The sequence below is a fragment of the Capra hircus genome, chromosome 11 (assembly GCF_001704415.2).
Source record: "Capra hircus breed San Clemente chromosome 11, ASM170441v1, whole genome shotgun sequence".
Taxonomy (NCBI): domain Eukaryota; kingdom Metazoa; phylum Chordata; class Mammalia; order Artiodactyla; family Bovidae; genus Capra; species Capra hircus.
In genome coordinates, this window is record NC_030818.1 from 69,072,146 (window position 1) to 69,086,865 (window position 14,720).

Genomic DNA, 14,720 nt, shown 5'->3' on the forward strand with positions numbered 1-14,720 from the left:
GGTTCAAATCCTATACTCCTGAGGGAGAAGCTCAGATTTCTCCTGATTGTGGGTCACCCTGTGTTCTTGGCTGCACCAGTATGGGACAGAGTTTCTGTCAGGCTGAACTGGGAGGTGGGAGAAAATGAGTGTGTCTTGTTTTAAAAAACACAGATTCTCGTTGTTCTTGACAAATCATGGTTTAAATTTTCTTGAATAAATGTATTTTCATTTTCTTTATGCCTTTCAGACCATTTCCAGAGACTTTAAATGACTGCTACTCTAGATTTTCCAGTTTCACTGGGGAGTGGGTATGGAGAGCTCCTCACGCTGTCATGCTGGAAGTGCCTCTCTAGTCATCTTTTATGCCCAAGATTTCTCTTGGTAATACTTTTAAATATAACCCTTGTAATACTTAAGCTACACTGTTTTGACTGACTCTTTAGAGGCTCCAGTTATATAGCTGTTAGAATAACTATGACTATCTTTCATTTCAACTACTTCCTCTGACATTTTTTTTCTTGTTCCTCCTTTCCATTCTTTTTAAAAAATTTTGTTGGAGTATAGTTTATTTACAATGTTGTTATTAGTTTCAGGTGTGCAGCAAAGTGATTCAGTTATATCCATGCTCATTCTTTTTCAGATTCTTGTCTCATGTAGGTTATCACAAAATATTAAACAAACAGAGTTCTCTGTGCTAAAGGAGGTCCTTGTAGTTGTCTTATATAGTTTGTATATGTTAATCCAAAGCTCCTGATTTATTCTGCCCTGCCTCCCACATTTCCCCTCTGGTAACCATAAGTTTGTTTTTGATATCTGTAAGTCTGTTTCTGTTATGTAAATAAGTTCATTTTATCTTTTAAAAAAATATTAGATTCCACATATAAGTGATATGACATTTGTATTTCTCTGAAGTAATTCAGAGTATGATAATCTCTGGGTCCATCCATGTTGCTGCAAATGGCATTATTTCATTATTTTTTATGTCTGAGTAATACTCCATTTTATATATGCACCACTTCTTCATTCATTCTTCTGTTGATGGACATTTAAGTTGCTTCCATGTCTTAGCTATTATATATAGTGGTGCAGTGAACAGTGGGGTGCATGTATCTTTTCGGATTATGGTCTTCTCTAGATACATGCCAAAGAGTGGAACTGCTGGATCACATTGAAGTTCTATTTTTAGTTCTTTAAGCACCTCTATACTGTTCTCCATAGTGGTTGTACCAATTCACATTCCCACCAACAGTACAGAAGGGTTCCCTTTTCTCTAGTCTCTTCAGCATTTATTGTTTGTAGAGTTTTTGATGATGGCCATTCTGACAGGTGTCAAGTAATACCTCATTGCAGTTGTGATTTGCATTTCTCTAATAATTAGTGATGTTGAACATCTTTTCATGTGCCTCTTCACCATCTACATGTCTTCTTTGGAGAAATGTCTGTTTAGATCTTCTGCCTTTTTTTTTTTTTGATTGGGTTGTTTTATTTTGACATGGAGCTATATAAACTGTATATTTTTGAGGTTAATCTTGTTGGTGACTTCCTTTGCAAATATTTTCTCCCATTCTATGGGCTGTCTTTTTGTTTATGGGTTTCTTTGCTATGCAAAAAATGTTTAATGAGGTTTCATTTAGCTTTTAAAATTTTCAGTAATAGGAGATGGACTGAAAAAGATACTGCTGCAAGTTATGTCAAAGAGTGTTCTTTCTATATTTTCCTATAAGAATTTTATAGTGTCTGGCCTTACATTTAGGTTTTCGATCCATCTTAAGTTTATTTTTGTGTATGGTGTTAAGAGAATGTTCTAATTTCATTCTTTTACATGTAGCTGTTCAGTTTCCTCAGCACTGATTATCGAAGAGACTGTCTTTCCTTCATTGTGTAGTCTTACCTCCTTTGCCGTTGATTAATTGACCATAGCTGTGTGGGATTATTTCTAGGCTTTCTATCCTGTTCCGCTGATTTATATTTCTGTTTTTGTAGCTTTGCGGTATATTCCGAGGTAAGGGAGCCTGACTCCTCCATCTGTTTTTCTTCCTCAGATTGCTTTGGCTGTTCGAGGTCCTGTGTATATCCATACAGATATAAAACATTTTTGTTCTAGTTCTGTGGTAAATGCCATTGGAACTGCATTGAATCTGTAGATTACCTTGGGTAGAACAGTCATTTTGACAATACTGATTCTTCCAGTTCAAGAACATGGTATATCTTTCCATCTGTTTGTGTCATCTTTGCTTCCTTTCATCAGCATCTTGCGCTTTTCAGAGTACAAATCCTTTGCCTCATTAAATAGGCTTATTTCTAGGTACTTAGTATTCTCATATGATGATAAATGGAATTGTTTCGTTAATTTTTCTTTCTGATCTTTTGTTGTTATACGTAGAAATTCAAGAGACTTCTGTGTATTAACTTTGTAACCTGCAACCTTACCAAATTCACCGATGAGCTCTAGTGGTTTTCTGGTAGCATCTTTAGGATTTTTTTCTTTATGTAGTATCATATCGTCTGCAAAGGGTGACAGTTTTACTACTTCTTTTCCAGTTCTGATTCCTTTTATTTACTTGTTTGACTGTCGTGGCTAGGACATTCAAAACTATGTTGAATAGAAGTGGCAAGAGTATGGGAATTCCATGGAGGTCCAGTAGTTAGGATTCAGCATTTTCACTGCCAGGTTCAAATCCCTGGACAGGGAATCAAGATCCTGCAAGCTGCCTGGCATGGCCAAAAGAAAGAGGTGAGGGTGGACACCCTTGTTTTGTTCCTGATCTTAGAGGACATGCTTCCAGCTTTTCACCACTGAGTCATTTTACTCTGTTTCCTCTTGGGTATTTCATAATTCACTATTTCTGATTTTGCTTTTTAATCTTTTCTTTTTGCTTGAATTCAGTTGACATATTTCTAATTTTCTTGTCCATTACTATTCATTGTATTTCTCAAGTTTTTTTTTTTTTAAACAAAATCGTCAAATGCTTATTTAATAATTCATTCAATTTAGAGTGCTGTGTTATGGTGTACATTTTTTGACTTTTTGGTTTTTCAGTTCTCCCCTCTACTTTTTTTTATGGTTATGGAGTTTGGGGTGAGCATAATTTGCATGGGGTGAGCAAAGATTTTTATTTCATGTTTCTCTTTTTATTCCTGCCAGATCTTCAATTTCCTTTTCCTTCACTGCCACACTTCCAAGGGAAGTTTACCCCATCTCTATATATCTGATTCCCCCTCAGAAGCAATGCTTCTCTGAGGCATCTTCAGGTCTCACTCTCCTTCTAATCACTTTCCTATATTTTGTGCTATGAGCTACTATGTCCTGACCCGTGTTCAGTTGGTATTTGGGCATTCAGCATTAGACTGGAATCTTGCTGGGGATGCTTTTGTCTGTGCTTCTTCTAAGTTGTCAATGCCTTTACTCTTAAGCCTTTCTTCACTCTTAGAACCCAAAGGTTTGCAGTGATGGATGGGAGAACTCTTTTAGACTTTTTATTTCTCTACTTAATACCATACCTTCTACATGCCGTCTTTGTCTCCTGATCATGCTGAAGAGATGGGTGATATGTGGTTGTATTTCCTCTGTTTGTTGATTGGATGATTTTTTTTTTTTTTAAAGGATAAGGAAAATCAGGCAGCTGCTACTGTCCTCCAAAAACTATTCTGGGAAGGCTTTTATTATGGATTCAATCTATTAAACACAAAGCTGTTTTAATTTTTTCTTTTTCATTTGTATTTTTCTCAATGTCACTTGTTAATTTCACATACATTTTCAAGCTCATTCACATAATATTAATATTCTGTTAATATATTTATGTAGAATAAGGAATTATAAACAAGACATTATCATTCTTGATGAATGTGGCAGTTTTTAAAACACTGAAAAATCTTTGACATTTCTGCCATCAAGAGGTGATGTGTATGCTTCCTCCCCTAGTCTCTTTAAGAACAGTGACAGCTTCCACCAATAAGGTACTGTGGATAGGCTGTTATATGAATTTTGGCGCTATGTTATAAAATGTTGCAGCTTTCTGCTGGTTCTACGGAGATGTTTGCTCGAGGGAAAGTTGACATTTAATGTATTATTGAACAGAGATGTATTAATATGTCTTTTGTTACCAAATGTTATTGATTGGAGATGTTTCAATATTTCTTTACATAACAAATTGCCAGCCATGGGCATTTAGTTTCTGTGAAAATCTCCTGGGTCAATAATGAGTTAAATAGTCTGACTATACTGACACTATAATACTGTTATGTGACAAAGACAAAACTATAAGCATGAAGACAAGTAAAACACAAACAGGCAATATTTCTTACCAGTCTGTCCTGAGAACAATGCCTGCCCTTTGCTGTAAAAATCCTACACAGTTTCAGTACACTGTTGACAGGGACATGGTTTAGAGAGCAAAGAATTCAAATGAGAAATATTACATAGGAAACCAAAGAAGTACAGATGTAATGGATGAGGCTGTCAGGGAATTTAGTGGGTGCTTCATTCACTCATATGTGAACAATAGGTTTGAATACATTTTTGTCTGTTCCTTACCCCTTCTTCACATTGAGAGAAGGGCAATTAAGCAATGCTGAAAAATCCATACTTATCCACTACTCAATGAACACGTTGCAATTCTAACTATGGAAAGTAAACATTTCTAGGAATTTAAAAATGATAGATTAGGTAAGTTCAGAAAACAATGGCACCTGGTATGCTTCTTGGAACCAAAGGGTATTCATTACTATTTATTAGACAAATGTGAGGGAATCAGGTCCTTTCAAGTATCTTATCAGCACAGACCAGTTTCTGGTCTAAATTACCATAAGCATGGCATGAAATAAGTTACTGAACTATTAATTCATATCCTTCAAATTTTTGTCCTTCTGGGACCATATATACTTCCTTAAGAATAGTTTATTCTCTTTCAACATAAGACGTTTCCAAGAAAGAGATGAAAATAATCTATTATCCCCTAAGGAAAAAGAAAAACTGGTGATCTGTTTTTGGCTAGGGAGGGGAAAAAAATGGAAATGGCTTTAGTAAGTTATTCTGTAGTTTTTGAGTACATCACATATAAAATAAATGAACAACTTAAAAGAATTTATGTAAACCTACCAAATCCAGGAACACTTTTGAGACTGGCTTTGAGACAAATTTTCTGTAATCTGAGGTAGCTATATCTCATCAGACAATTCCATAGGAACATCCAGTCCATTCTTGTCCGATGATTCATGATAATGACACTTCTTTCTCCAGGAACAAATGCATCACCTGTTATAACCACTTTCACACCAAGCATGGTCTCCAGCAACGCCTACAGAAAAAAACCACATAGATATTTAACAATTTAAAGTTATGATTTCCCATAGGTAAAAGTTTATCATGTCCTATAAATAAATCTGATTTCTAATAAGTCAAAAGCATATTTCCCCCCATTATTCTTGCTTCTATAATAAATTAATCTGGAACAAAGTACTGTTTGTATTTTCAGTTCTATTAATTTAAGCTTCCAGCAGTTCCCTAACTTAAAAATACTAACTTTCAATGAAATCTTCAAGATAAATTATTAAGATGAAAAGTACAAAAGGCATACAACAAGATCTCCACTGTGTAATTTTTTAAGTCTACAGATATAGAAGATTATTACATTTTTAAATAAAAGAATAGCCAAGAAATGTAATGCTGGATGTATGACTGAAGGAACAGTCAAAATTTTCATTTTATACCTCTTTGTACTATGGTTTCTTTTAAACAAATGTATGTATTTGTTTATTTTTTAAATATATAAGCAATGTATGTTTACTAAAGTACTGCAGCCACAGTGCTTGACACATAGGAGATGCTCAAATATTTGCTGAATTTACTTAATTAACTTTACTGATGGAGAGACATAAATTATATATGAAATATTTAGAATAAGTTATAGACTGAGGTTCTTGAAAGAACAATAACAGATATTAAGAAGCCCTGATTACTCACTGCAATGCCCATTTAAATTTCTGAATAATTTCCAAGAATAAACTTAGGGAAAGAAAACTGGTCCATGGCAGAGAAAAGAAAATAAAAAGTTCTCTTTGGCAATATTAAGAAAACTTTGATCAAAATGTAGCAAATAAGCAAACTGTGGTCTAGTCATACAACAGGATATAATACAACAGTGAAAATAAATGAACTATGGGTATCAGTAGCAACATGGACAATATACAAGCATAATGTTGAGAAACAAAACAAGAATATAATAATTGTCCATATGTAAAACTTTCTAAAACAAACAGTAACTACGATATTCCAGGGGTAAATATGTTTGCATGCTCAGTTCATGCTCAGTTGCGTCCAACTCTTTGTGACCCCATGGACCGCAGCCCACCGGGCTTCTCTGTACCTGGGATTTTCCAGGCAAGATACTGGAGTGCGGCTGTCATTTCCTTCTCTAGGGGATCTTCCTGACCCAGGGACTGAACCCGTGTCTGCTGCAATGGTAGGCAGACTCTTTACCACTGAGCCACCAGGGAAGCCCAGGGGTAAATATACAGGTGGCAAAATTAAAAAGAAGAGCAACAAAATAACTAAAAGTCAGGATATTCCCTCTGTTGAAAAGGGTTTTGTGACTGAGAAGCTAGGTGGTTTGCTGGCAATTTTCTATTTCCTGACCCGGTTGATATTTATACTTTAATAAAATAATTAAAGTGCTTTCATGTTTTATTAATTTTTCATTATATTTCCAAAAAGAGCTTTTTAAAAAACATACAAAAGAACAATAGGACTTCAAATAGGACCAAGAAAAAAAACAGGTTAAAAAGAATATAAGCTAAAAACTAAAAGATTAGATACGTTTGTTATTATATCCAAAGTAGTACAGAGTCAGAGTGTTAAGATGTAAAACATGATCATTTAGGCTAAAGTAGCTAAAAAATGCCTGTGTTTCTTGTTAAACTTTCTACAGTGTCCATAACCACTCAAATAATTATAACCCCCTCCCCCAAAAGTTTGGAAAGCTAAATTCCAATGTAGAAGAGACTTCAGGATAGAGAAGATCAGGGAGGAGTCCTCTAGACTTGGACCCACGGCAAGAAATATCCATTTTCCACTTACAGGCGTAAAGGGCTGTCAACTACCAAAATGAAATCACTGAATTATATGTCTTGGCCCAGGTGATGTGTATGAAGTCACCATCCAAGGTTAATTTGGATTGGCTCCACTCTGCATTCCAAATACAATATATAATTTTCAGAGTGTGCAAATAACTAAACTACAGGAACACTTCCTTTAAGAGTCAAAAGAGGAAGTTGATTACTAATTGTGTAGTTTGTATGCTCAGTCACTCAGTCATGCCCAACTCTTTGGGACCCCCCATGGAGAATCCACGTTTTTCACATTGGCAGGCGGATTCTTTACAGCTGTGCCACCTGGGACAGCCCATGTTGTACTATAGAAAAGAGATGGAAATCTTAAGTCTATAAATCCCAAACATCAACTCTAGCCTTACATGTGAAATTTCTGATATGTGTTTCCTATGGATCCCAAAACAATCTTTAGCTTTTCATTATAGTAAATGTCAAAAATAAAAAATCCCAGACTGTTTGTTGAGGAGCATATCATAAAGTATTCTCTTTCCTGCCATCTAGAACTCTTATCAGAATGTGCTTGAGAGTTATAATATATAACCTTCTGGACAACCTAGAGCTCTAGTTCACATTAATCATTTTTAATGCCAGAAAAGACATATCTAGTCAACATTATTTACAGGTCCTGCAAAAGCAGACTAACAAATACACTACACAGAGACAAAGTTCTAATGCTTATAAAGAATTTCAGAATTCAACTAATACAGATCAAAAACTGTTAAAAAAAAGACACTATTCTTATATTTGTTCTCTTTCTAGCATAGAAGATAAGTTTCAGCAGTAAGAAACTAATCTTATAAAATTTTATAATGCTTTGTGTCTGAACCAAGAGTGGTAATAATTCTCAGGACTTTTATTTAATTGATCAAAGATCTCACCTAGAATTAGAAATATATGAGGAATTTCTGAGAATCCTTTATATACCACTGTTTACTACCTCCAAGTGTTCCACTGTATACGAAAACAAAGATGAGGGGTTACCCTCATGATCAAAGAGAATCAGTTTTGCCATGATGCCCATGCTCCTATTTATCATTCCAGTGGATCTTTACTTAGTCTGATGTAAGAAAGATCTGTGACATTCCTCATCATCAAGTCTGCCTTGGCTCTGTAGACCCAGGTCCTCAAATCCTTAGGTATTGAAGGATGCACAATCCCAAGTCACTCAAAGACCAAGACCCTCTTTTTTAAGAGCAGCAGTCTAGACAGAAATTATATTCAGTCATCTATGTTTGTTGAATACTTGTTGTGTTCTACAACGGGAATGGAATCAGCAAGCTGTGGGAAGAGATGTGTCCTAGATGGCAAGTTAGAAAATGACCACTAAATTCCTAGGACATGATTTATGGTGAAAGGACAGAACTCCAAGTAGTTCTCATAATCTTGGTAATTAATTAGCTAACAATCAGACAGTCGGAAAGACTCAGAATTTTGAGAAGCAAAAATTTCTCTGGGCACAAACAAAGTTTGACCTGACAGTATTGATTATGTTGAACAGAACCATCCAAAAATGAAATGAACAAAGACATGTACTTCTCATTACAAAAACGTTTTCAAAGCAGAATGAATGGTTACTTTGCAGACTACAAGTACTTTGCAGACTTTGGGAAAGGATTCTTGGACACACAGGTAAGTTAGACTAGGTGACCTCTAAGTCTCATCTAATTCTAAAATTCTAGACAATTTTACTGTGGAACCTCATTTAACAGAAAATGTACCAGTTAAAAATAGTAAGATAAGAAAAATCTTGCCAATGAAATCATTTTAATGAACAAGCAAAACTTACAAAAGATTATGCAAAAGAATAATTTGTGATTATTTTTATGAAGCAATAATTAGTCTGAATGCATTTACCCTAATTTTAGTGAAAAATGATTTTTAACTGAGAGTATTTCAAATAAAGTATACCTACAGGGGAAACAAAACTAAAATTCCTTCTGAATAAAAAGTGATCTATTGTACTATTTGCTTCAAAGCAGAAATTCCATTAGCACTTTGCAAAAGTATGAAATAAAAAATCATAAAGACACCATGACAGTTTTTCTTCATTTTTTTTTAACAGAGATGTTCACTTTCTCAAAATCAGAACATGATTTCCTGTAACCTGGCTACAAGGGATTCAACTTCTATAGATTTCTAACTGAAAGACTCTGCTCGACATATCATTACCAGCAAGCAAGTCAGTGAGTGAAAGAGTTGGGTAGCAGAAGTTCTTACAAATATATACCAATTTGACACTACAATGGTGGTTGAATCTTGTCTCTACGATAAGTTCTCAAGACAGGTAATAAGGCAACAGTCAGGAGTAGCTGAAATTACCCTTAAAAATCTCAAACAAAAGTACCTACAAGAGACTAGCACACATCAGTAAGTACAGCTTAGCCAGTTTTTCTAAATGTTGGACCAGATTTCTCCAACCCACCATCAGATGAAACTATTGATTTGCATGCGGTTTTAAACACAAGAATCATATTTAGCACCAGACCACTCGATTTCATTCATTCACTCTTCTCTCTCCCCTCACCCATTCTAGGGTACAGAATTGAAGTTGTCAAAGGTAAATAGATGTGACATAATTCTGCTGTAACAGTATGGTTGCTATTGGTTGTAACAGCAGTAGTAGCAGCAATGGCAAAATCTGTCCATTAATTTGTCCAATAAAATCCAGCATTTCTTCCAAAGTAATAGATTTTAATTGTGTACATGGCCATCCAGAAAACAAAACACTTTCCAGATTCTATAAGAGCTTTTAGCTGTTCTTACCTATATGGTGAGCGAGAGAGATTATATACAGCTTGTAATTCACTGGTATAAATGCAAGGCTATTGCTCTGGACTTCCTTCCCTCCTCACTTCCTGCTGAGTAGGGCAAAGAAGGGGTAGTGAACAGTCTTAACCATACAGAAGAAGATGCTATGCCAGGCTGGGTGGAAGGAATCTGAGTCCTTGCATAATATCAGAGAGCAGAGCTAACCTGGCACCCAGGACTTGAAGGTAAAGGTTTTGCCTTATTCGAGCCACTCTGAATTCTCTCTGATAATGCAGTTTAGCCTATCCCCTAAAGCTGGTAAAGCAGAAAACATTTACTGCTTACTTTGCAAAGTCTATATTCAGTATCTCATCTAGTCATCACAATAACACTCTGTGGTAGGTGGTATTAACTTTCCTTAACTGATGATGGAAGAGAAATTTAGAGATGCCAAATAGCCAAGTTCGAACTACTAGAAAGTGGGAGGGCCAATAGTGAAACCAAATGTCTGTCTCTAATATCTGAATAAGCACTCTGCCTACATTAGCTCTCCAAAGAAATTAGATTGATTAGACACTGGGAAGCATAACAGTTATAATGAGTTACCGATGTATTAACTTATGGAAATCTTTGAACTTTTAAGGTTTTGGTAGAGAGATTCAGCCAAAAACATGTGATTTACAATCAAAAGATCATACACTATGGAAAATTGATGACATTAAAGAAAATGAAGTATAGTAGCAACATATGCTATTTTTTAAAAATTACCTCTAAATGTTTGCTTTAGACTCAATAAGGAATCACAGGCCTTAAATGACACATTAAATGAAATGGACTCAACTGATATTTCTTGAACATCCCATCCAAAAATAGCAGAATATACATTCTTCTTAAGTATACATGGAATATTCTCCAGGACTGATCATATGCTGGGCCACAAAGTGAGCCTTGTTATGCACCGAGCCCGTATCTCCAAACCAACCGAGAGACAGCAAGTCCACCACAGTAATGCAAAGGCAAGAAGGGAGTTTATTTCTAGCGTGCTAGGGCCCAAGTCTCATCCAGCACAGCGGAATCCAACAAGAGCCCCAAACAAAGGAGTATGGCGGCTTATATACAGGCAGTTCTTTGTCTCAGTTATAGGAGTAGCTGGCGTTACATGACTGGCCAGGCAGGATGAGCGCACGTCCTATCTCTTTTTGGTAAACGTGACTCAGGTCCTAGAGCCCGTCGTTTGGTCCCTAACAAGCCTCAGTAAGTTTAAGAAAACTGAAATCATATTAAACATCTTTCCAACCACAACACTATAAGAATAGAAATCAACTATAAGGGGGAAAAAAAAAAACTGTAAAAAACACAAAGATGTAGAGACCTAACAATAGGCTAACTCAACAACAAATGGATTATGGAAGAAATCAAAGAGCAAATCAAAAAGACTGACCAATGAAAAAACCACGATGATGTAAGACCTATGGGATGCAGCAAAAGCAGTTTTATGAGGGTAGTTTACAGCAGTACAATCTCACCTCAGGAAAGAGAAATCCCAACAACCTAATGTCACACCTAAAGCAACTAGAGAAAGAAGAACAAAGAAAAATCGTGGAAGGAAAGGAATCATAAAGATCAGAGCAAAAATAAATCAAATAGAGATGAAGAAAACAATAGATCAATGAAACTAAAAACTGGTTCTTTGAAAAGATAAGCAAAACTGATAAACCTTTAGCCAGTCCATGAAGAAGAATGGAGGAGAGAATTTAAACCACTAAAATCAGATATGAAAAAGAAGTTACAATGGACACCACAGAAATCAAAGCATCATAAGAGACTGCTATAAGCAACTATATGCCAATAAAATGGACAACCTGGAAGAAACGGACAAATGCTTAGAAAGGAACCGTCTCCCAAAACTGAAACGGTAAGAAATAGAAAATATGAACTGACTGATCACAAGTGATGAAACAATGCCATCTGCAACAACACAGATGGACCTGGAAATCATCATACTACGCGAAGAAAGTCAGACACAGATCGTATGACATTGCTTATATGCAGAATCTTTAAAAAAAAAAAAAAGATACAAATGAACTTACCCAGAAACACACTCACAAACTAGAAAACAAACTTGTCGTTACTAAAGGGGGAAGTTGAGGGGATGGATAAAATGGGAGTTTTGGATTGACAGATACACATTACTATATTTAAAACAGATAACCAACAAGGACCCACTGTATAGCACAGGGAACTCTGTTCCCTATTCTGTAATAACTTAAATGGGAAAAAAATTTGAAAAAGGATACATGTATGTATAATAAATAAGACAAACAAGAGAAATAAAAACTAAAATGCAACATAAAACTAACAATGTAAAAATTCTTCAGTCTGCATCTTTAGATTTGTGCATTTTACTAAAGCATACCTCACTAAAGGAAAATAAATTCATGAGGAATATGGAAGATATTCTATTAAATAGATAAAATATTCTATTTCAAACACATTAATTACTTCATTCCCTAGCATTTAAAGATGAAAATATAAAAACTAATGTGCCTCTTATGTAATAGGAATATGTTTCTCATAATATTTGACTAAATCTGACTCACAAAATACAAATCAATAGGATAGGCTACTTTCGTACGATCTCTTTCTCTGTTGTGTGTCTAACTTACCACAGGTAGCGTGAGCCAGGTTGCCACAATCCGGTTGTTGATCCAGCGATACCAAGATGGGCTTATAAACATTAAAGGTAAAAAGGGACCCATCATGAAAATGCTTCCAAAAAAGCTTCCCCAAAACAGAGTGAGTATAAAGTATATCCCTCTCCATGACACCATGATTCTGAAAGACACACAAAAAAAATCAATATATTTTATTACTGCAACTGCCCAAATTCAATTTCAGAATGATACATTTAATGATCTTTAACTACAGGGCTAAAGAATAGGCTCTGACAAAGAATATGAGTTTGAACGCCCTCTTACCTGTCCTACAGGTCTAACAAGTTGTCAGTACATTAGAAATGTATGCACTCCAGAAAAACAGACCTATGGATCAATGAATAAAGAGCAGAAATAAACCCACACACCTACGGCCAATTAATCTTTTGTAGGAATTCCCTAGTGCTCCAGTGGTTAGAACGCCATACCTCTACTGCAGGGGCACAGGTGGGTCCCTAGTTGGAGAACTAAGATCCCACATGCTGTGTGGCAAGGCCAAAGCAGGAAACAAAAAAAGCCTTTGACAAAGGAGGCGAGGGTATATATAATGGAGAAAAGCCAGTCTCTTCAGCAAGCAGTATTGTGAAAACTAGACAGCCACATGTTAACTGATGAATTTAGAACATACCCTCAACACCATACACAACAAAAAACTCAAAATGACTTACATATTAAGACACGAGACCATAAAACTCCTAAAAGAGAACACAGGCAATACATTCAATGACTTAGCAATGTTTTCTTAGGTCAATCAATCGCCCATGGCAAAGCAATAGGAACCAATCAAACTCACAAGTTTTTGCACCACAAAGGAAAGCATAAACAAAGTGGAAAAAACCTATGAAATGGGAGAAAATATTTGCCAACAATGTGACTGACGAGGCCTTCATTACCAAATTGTACAAACAGCTCATACAACTCAGTAACAAAAACACAACCCAATTTAAAAATTGGGCTGAAGACTTAAATAAATATTTCTTCAAAGAAGACTTTCAGATGCTCAAAAGGCACATGAAAAGATACTCAGCACTGCTAATTATTAGAGAAACACAAATCAAAACTACAATGAGGAACCACCACACCAGTCAGAATGGCCATCATCAAAACGTCTGCAAGTAACAGATGCTGGAGAGGGTATAGAGGAAAGGGAACCTTCCTACAGAGTTGGTGGGAATGTAAATTGGTGCAGGTATTATAGAAAACAATATGAAGCCCCCCTGCACCCTTTTCTGTCAGGTCGCACTGCTCAGTATATGGGATCTTAGTGCCCAACCAAAGATCAACACTGTGAGCAGAGTCTTGACTACTGGACCACCAAGGAAGTCCCTGGCGGTTCCTTAAAAAACAAAAGCACTACCATATGATCCAGCAATCCCACTCTTGGGCATATATCCATAGTCCAAAAAGACACTATTAGTGGCTATTAGCAATAGCCAAGACACGGAAGCAACTTATATGTCCACTGATAGATAAAAGATGCGGTATATATACACAATGAACTGCTATTTGGCTCTGAAAAAATGAAAAGGCCATCTGCAGCAAAATGGATGCAACTAGAGATTATAATTCTGGAGAAGGCAATGGCGCCCCACTCCAGTACTCTTGCCTGGCAAATCCCATGGATAGAGGAGCCTGGTAGGCTGCAGTCCATGAGGTCGCTAGGAGTCAGACATAACTGAGCGACTTCACTTTCACTTTTTACTTTCATGCATTGGAGAAGGAAATGGCACCCCACTCCAGTACTCTTGCCTGGCAAATCCCAGGCACGGGGGAGCCTGGTGGGCTGCTGTCTATGGAGTTGCACAGAGTCGGACACGATTGAAGCAACTTAGTGGCAGCAGCAGCAGCAGAGATTATAATACTAAGTAAATCAGAAACAGAAAGACAAACACTGGTGAGCTATCACTTGCATATGGGATCTAAAATATGACACAAATGAACTTATGAAACAGAAACAGACTTAAGTCATAGAAAACAAACATGGTTACCAAAGGGAAAGGAGGTGAAGGAGGGAAATGGTAGGAGTTTGAGATCAGCAGTGCCACAAGGTAAACAACAGAGTCCAGTGGATCCTTGACCAACTGAGCTATCAGGGAAGACCAACTGTATAGCACAGGGGGAATTACATCCCATCCTGTTTATATTCTCTATAAGCCATAAAGTGCCGGG

The 14,720-nt window shown here is 36.2% G+C and overlaps 1 protein-coding gene across 2 annotated transcripts in view; it reads right to left on the bottom strand.

Annotated features, from left to right (window-relative positions):
* The window catches only part of LCLAT1 (lysocardiolipin acyltransferase 1), a 190,526-nt gene that overhangs the window by 102,921 nt on the left and 72,885 nt on the right, over window positions 1–14,720 (bottom strand). The window contains exons 2-3 of one of the 2 annotated variants that reach the window (XM_018055477.1): window positions 12,504–12,672; window positions 5,081–5,279 (exon numbers count right to left, since the gene is read on the bottom strand). In XM_018055477.1, the coding sequence (XP_017910966.1) occupies window positions 5,081–5,279; window positions 12,504–12,668 (364 nt within the window). In that variant the 5' untranslated portion in view covers window positions 12,669–12,672. The remainder of the gene's footprint in view (window positions 1–5,080; window positions 5,280–12,503; window positions 12,673–14,720) is intronic. The other variant, XM_018055478.1, reaches the window with a different exon arrangement.